Source organism: Mytilus edulis, chromosome 4, assembly GCF_963676685.1.
Source record: "Mytilus edulis chromosome 4, xbMytEdul2.2, whole genome shotgun sequence".
Lineage (NCBI taxonomy): Eukaryota > Metazoa > Mollusca > Bivalvia > Mytilida > Mytilidae > Mytilus > Mytilus edulis.
The window spans coordinates 26,451,478-26,457,477 of NC_092347.1; the positions used below are offsets into that span (position 1 = coordinate 26,451,478).

Genomic DNA, 6,000 nt, shown 5'->3' on the forward strand with positions numbered 1-6,000 from the left:
ATATTATGTTCCTTTTACATTTTAATCGAGAGCAAAAATTTCTACAGATTCAAAGACTTACGATTTCACATCTTGATGACGAACAGTCCTTTGCAAATCGACATTTTACCATGATTGGGAATCTGAGTCCATCCTCTTCGTAATAATACAGTGCTGTAACCTAACACAAACAAACATAAATATGAAACACAATAGAAATAAGTGCTAAAATGTTATTCGTAAATATAAATCAACATGTAGACATCTTATACATTCAGGTATTCCACGTCCAATCTTTTATGGTAATACACAGATAATTGAATAAGTAATCAACTTGAATGAAAAATCACATAATGGGAATTTTAATTTCACACAGGTATGATTATGAAAATCATAACATTATTGTAACTAATTTCTGCTCAAGATGTTTGCAAACATGTTCGCAAGGTTACATTTCCCTAGGAACGTACAATTGGAATTTCCAAATGGCTAACGAACCAATCTCTCTTCGATTTTAGATTTTATGTATTTCAAAAAGAAATCATAAATCATAAATATATATTTAAAGTTTTCTATGGGTGATAGCGTTTTAGCGAAATATGTCCAAAGAAAAATGGTAGTTTATTAAAAAACGCTAAGGGTGACAATTTCTTTTATTTTATAGATATACATTGTTTTTTTTAATATCAAATTTCTTTTATAAATGATTGAAGAATTAAGTTTTGGGTATTCGTGATGACTAATGGACATTAACTGAAATAAAAGCGTATGACTTCTTGAAGAACCAAAAGTTAAAATGGTCCATAAATCAAAACCACAGACCTGCTCCGCAGAGTATATTTTAAACTTTTATTTTCTCCTACCTCATTCTTTTTTACTTTTTTCTTCTTGACTAGATATCCGACTTCATCCTGTATCAGCAGCGGGATATTTTCTGGAGAAAACCTTTTATTCTTTTTAAGTTGTAATGTTTTCTTGTGATTTTTATAAGAAATAGGAAGAGAGAGTTCTTCCTTTAAATCGCATGGAGCTTCATCAGTTTGTCTTTTGTGTCTGGTTTTATGTTCCAAGACATTAGATAAGTCTACGAAAGCATAGTCTGAAAAATAGTTGTCTGTAAATAAGTATACGAAATATAATGAATATTTATTACTTTCTAGAAACTTAAAATGCAGAAAACAAGATCTACTACCATTTGGAAAATGTTTGTTTAACATCAATAGTTTTATCATATGTGTTATCATATACATTATTAAATTTGAAACAGATCGACAAGATCATTTAAAAATACTTCGCACCTACTCAGAAAGGACAGGAATGTTTATTTATTCGCCCAAAATAATGTAAATATAAATAACGATTTGAATTAAACCAAGACCAATTAAAACAATTTGACCTCTGTCGCAAACTACTGAAGTTTAAAAGTTTGAGTTACCAGCAAATGGTCCGAACAGTACTGGTTTACCGCTGTGGATAAACATGAAAATTTTACTAAAATTCTTAATATGACCTGGGAACAGTAAATATGTTTCTAATATGACTAAATGTGTTCCTATCTCCTTCCTGCAATGTTGACCTGAATAATTGTTTTTTTCTATGACCATTTGTGTCAGATAGCTTCACGTGTATTTAGCTATGTTTACATCCTTTATCTTTCAAATATTGGGCTTAAACATTCTTGGTGGAGGTAAATCTTGAAAAGAACTTCAAATGCAAGTCTGAATTTATCATTTTCTAGAACTGAGTCGGCACCACTTCTGATAGACAACAGGATGCTAGTGTCGGTCGAAGGGATCACCAACTGAAACTACTGTGGTTCTATATTTTCATAATTTCCAAAACGTTATACTAAAAATGACTGAAATTATATATACATAATATTTATGTTATATGAATTGAAGGCGCAATTACTACATAAGTAAGCCGCCTACCAAAACCAATAACAACAACAATAATTGACAACATACTTTCCTGATTTTTTTCATTAAATAGACAATTTTGAAGAGGTTTATTATAAATCATGTCAATACCAAAATACATACTACTAAGCTAATGATACCTCGGAGAAGGATAGTCAGCAAGCAGCGAAACTGACTTATAATATTGTAGTCCTGATGAGTTTGATTTAGTTAACAATTTTGAACACATTTGTTGGACAACAACGGCTACCCTAAGAATTTGACAATTCTGCATTTCCACCTTCTAGGACGGTCATTAGTGTATTATACTTGCTATTACATTCACAATTGTCATAACCTGTAGAAAATATAGCCATGTTGAGACGTTACAACATATATTATCAGTACATAAGAACCTGTGAAAATGGAAAACGTCAAGGAATTGTTGAGCATATTTATATGATTAAAGTAATATGCATTGTGTGTTTCAGAAAATTCAAAAAGTTTCGTGAAATTTTAAATTTCTGATGCAAAAAAAACCCCAACTGGATGTATAAATAAAGTTTTGTGAGTAGATAATATATAAGTTACCTGATCCTGAATCATGCATTAAATTTCCCAGGGTGCATCCAATAGAACACAGAATTAGGAAAGGTGTCATGCTTGACTGTTGCAAAGTTAGTTGTGTTAATAATTCAGGATATTTAAGCATATCGTGTAATAATTTTCATATCATGCCTATGAATTAATCAAGAAAATCGCAGGATGAAAACAGATCATAAATAATTGTGCTTATCGATTTCAGATAATATCATTTAGTTTGTATTGCAAACTGAATGATTTATTTATTCATCAAAATAAGTCAGATTGATCATGCCTTTTTTTTCAATTTGGACTCTCTGGTTGATTGAAGTTGTATACTATCCCCGTTTTTATTCTCAATTTTTACCTTCACCTTCCTGGCTCTTGCCAGATCAGACGGTTAATTTCTATTGGGGGTAAACAGGAGAATACCGGGATAGAGCTATATAATGCGGGGTTCACACATTGCCGATTATTGCTCCCGTTTGAGATCAGACAGCGATACGACACGAAAAGTAAAAAAGTCGGATTAGTATCCTCAATTATCTGGAATGTCCTATTATTGTCTGAACGCAGTCGTTTTAGTTCGTAACAGATTCCTACTGGTCGGGAAGGGTCCGAATAGTTCGACAAAGCACCCCGACAGTTAGGTGCGTCCCGTAACATTAGGGGAAACTCAGCCGATTTTGTCTAGTCGGATTACAATCGTTCCTATGTCGTGACAGATTCTGCTGTATCGGATCGAATTCCTAACAATGTTCTGTGTATTCGGTACGGTGTCCTGTGGAACGGGAATGATCTGGAGAAATTTTACATTGCTGTTTTTCTGCCGATTGAGTCCAGACTGCATCCAGATCTTGTCGATTGCGAACCGTTTTTGCCGAAACCGTTCCGAAACAGTCCCGTTATTAATGCTAAATTCGTCAATGATTCCCACGTCAGAGTCCCTACAATACGACTGAGACCAGACAAAGCCGTTTGCAATGCGATAGAGCAGACCGTGATAGGATTACGTTCCGACAGTACCTGATCATCTCGAGTATGCCGACAGTTTTCTAACGGATAACTTCCGTCAGCGTCGGTTCACTGTCTTGTCACTATCTGATCTCTGTCGGATTACATTTGGTAGAATCGGGACGCAGTCGTGACAGACTCGGTCGAATTTTACCTGGCGAAAGATACAAATCGGATTATAAGCGGATTTAGAACGGGATTATCGGGATAAATTCGCTTGAAAACGGTTGAATATCGACGCTTCCTGAACAATATCTGATTGTTGTCGTGACTAAATATTTTTTTTTTAAGCTGGGGTCACACATTCACGATTTGTACTGCCGTCCTTGACAGGACCATTCCCGATTAAAATTTGTCAAAAGTCTGATCAAGATCCTGTGAATCGTGGATGGAAATTCGATTTGTATCTTTCGCCAGGTAAAATTCGATCGAGTCTGTCACGACTGCGTCCCGATTCTACCGAATGTAATCCGACAGAGATCAGATAGTGACAAGACAGTGAACCGACGCTGACGGAAGTTATCCGTTCGAAAACTGTCGGCATAATCGGGATGATCGGGTACTGTCGGAACGTAATCCTACCACGGTCCGCTCTATCGCATTGCAAACGGCTTTGTCTGGTCTCAGTCGTATTGTATTCTGTTATTGTCGGGACTTCTCCAGATCATTCCCGTTCCACAGGACACCGTCCCGAATACACAGAACATTGTTAGGAATTCGATCCGATACAGCAGAATCTGTCACGACATAGGCACGATTGTAATCCGACTAGACAAAATCGGCTGAGTTTCCTCGAATGTTACGGGACGCACCTAACTGTCGGGGTGCTTTGCCGAACTATTCGGACCCTTCCCGACCAGTAGGAATCTGTTACGAACTAAAACGACTGCGTTCAGACAATAATAGGACATTCCAGATAATTGAGGATACTAATCCGACTTTTTCACTTTTCGTGTCGTATCGCTGTCTGATCTCAAACGGGAGCAATAATCGGCAATGTGTGAACCCCGCATTACAAATTTTAATTAAAGTTTGAATTTCCATCAACGATTCATAGGATCTTGATCAGACTTTTAATAAATTTTAATCGGGAATGGTCCTGTCAAGGACGGCAGTAAAAATCGTGAATGTGTGACCCAGCTTAACTTTCGACAGGAAAACGGGCAATATTCTAGTCAAGTAATTGACGTTTTGAACGCACCTGCTATGTGCGATGATTGAACACATAACCTCAGTGTCGACAGACTATACATCTCTGTAGATGAACTACTAAGATCATTCGACCATACTCACATATGAATTTGATTTGTCTTAAAAAAATGGAAAACAACACGTTTTATAATTTATTGCGTCCGAAGCGCTTTTCTGGATTTATCTTCATCAGGAACGCTCAAAGCCAAACATTTGAAATCCGAAGATGTATAAGTACCGAAAATCGTTGAAGAGTTATCATTTTTTTATCTTTAAATATCCAAAACAAATTGATCATGATTCATTGCTCGATTAATTTATGGCTACTTATCGTCCGTTCAGGCGGAAACCCAGTTGAAATAGAACAAACGATTCGAAACTCTTTGTTAGAATAGGCGATAAATGCTTACCGTAATGTTTACTATAATAACAAAAAAATTAAAAGTTAATAGAAACAAATAAAACGACAGTTTTCTTCTCAATTTGCGAAGTGTTTTATTTTAAAAACACCATTTCTATACGTTTTCAATTTATCTATAACATAGTAATGCAGAACAATTAGATACCAAGTCGACGACATGAGTAGCTATCAAGTTGGATGTAGAAAATGCATAACCTCCGATTTAAAAAAAAATACCACGGACGAAGAACATACCAGTCTATTAGTTTAGTAATATTCGTGTCTGCCCTTCCATTATCACAGTGTGGGAACGGAACTGTACGGTTTTATAATGTTTGGTCATTCGGGAGACTGTCAAGTGGAGCTCCGACATTCGTAACAATAACAAGTTGCTTGATGGAAACTTTGATGAACTCAAGTATTACTATAAAACGTTTCTGCTTCAGGTTTTGATAATCAAAACATTCTATACATAAAATTGCGAAAAAAAATTGGGGAACGCGTCAAAGCGACAACAACCCGACCATAGAGCAGACAACTGCCGAAGGCCACCAATGGGTCTTCAATGTAGCGAGAAACTCCCGCACCCGTAGGCGTCCTTCAGCTGGCCCCTTAAAAAATATGTATACATATATATATAAACCAATTTGACGGTAGCTTACGAGAAAAACATGTAAATTAAAAATGGCAAATGTTGGGTTTGTGAATTAATTAAACAGATTTTTTTTCTAGCGGTTATTCACTAAACAATCCATGCAAGCTACAGATTTTATGAATATTTGAGCTTTATCGAACCGGGAGTAAAAAAAGAACAGCCACACACACAGCATACCTACCATCGCTTCAGTTTTTTAATGACCGTATTTGTCCTATTAGATACGAAATAATTCATGGAAGCCATAGATTGTTGGAAATTTACACATGGCCTGGGCCGTG

At 35.9% G+C, this 6,000-nt stretch overlaps 1 protein-coding gene across 1 annotated transcript in view; it reads right to left on the minus strand.

Annotated features, from left to right (window-relative positions):
• The window catches only part of LOC139521309 (uncharacterized), a 39,069-nt gene extending 36,815 nt beyond the window's left edge, over nucleotides 1-2,254 (minus strand). The window contains exons 1-3 of the mRNA XM_071314787.1: nucleotides 2,218-2,254; nucleotides 843-1,078; nucleotides 62-160 (exon numbers count right to left, since the gene is read on the minus strand). Coding sequence (XP_071170888.1) covers nucleotides 62-160; nucleotides 843-1,078; nucleotides 2,218-2,254 — 372 coding nt within the window. The remainder of the gene's footprint in view (nucleotides 1-61; nucleotides 161-842; nucleotides 1,079-2,217) is intronic.
• Nucleotides 2,255-6,000: the final 3,746 nt, after the last annotated feature.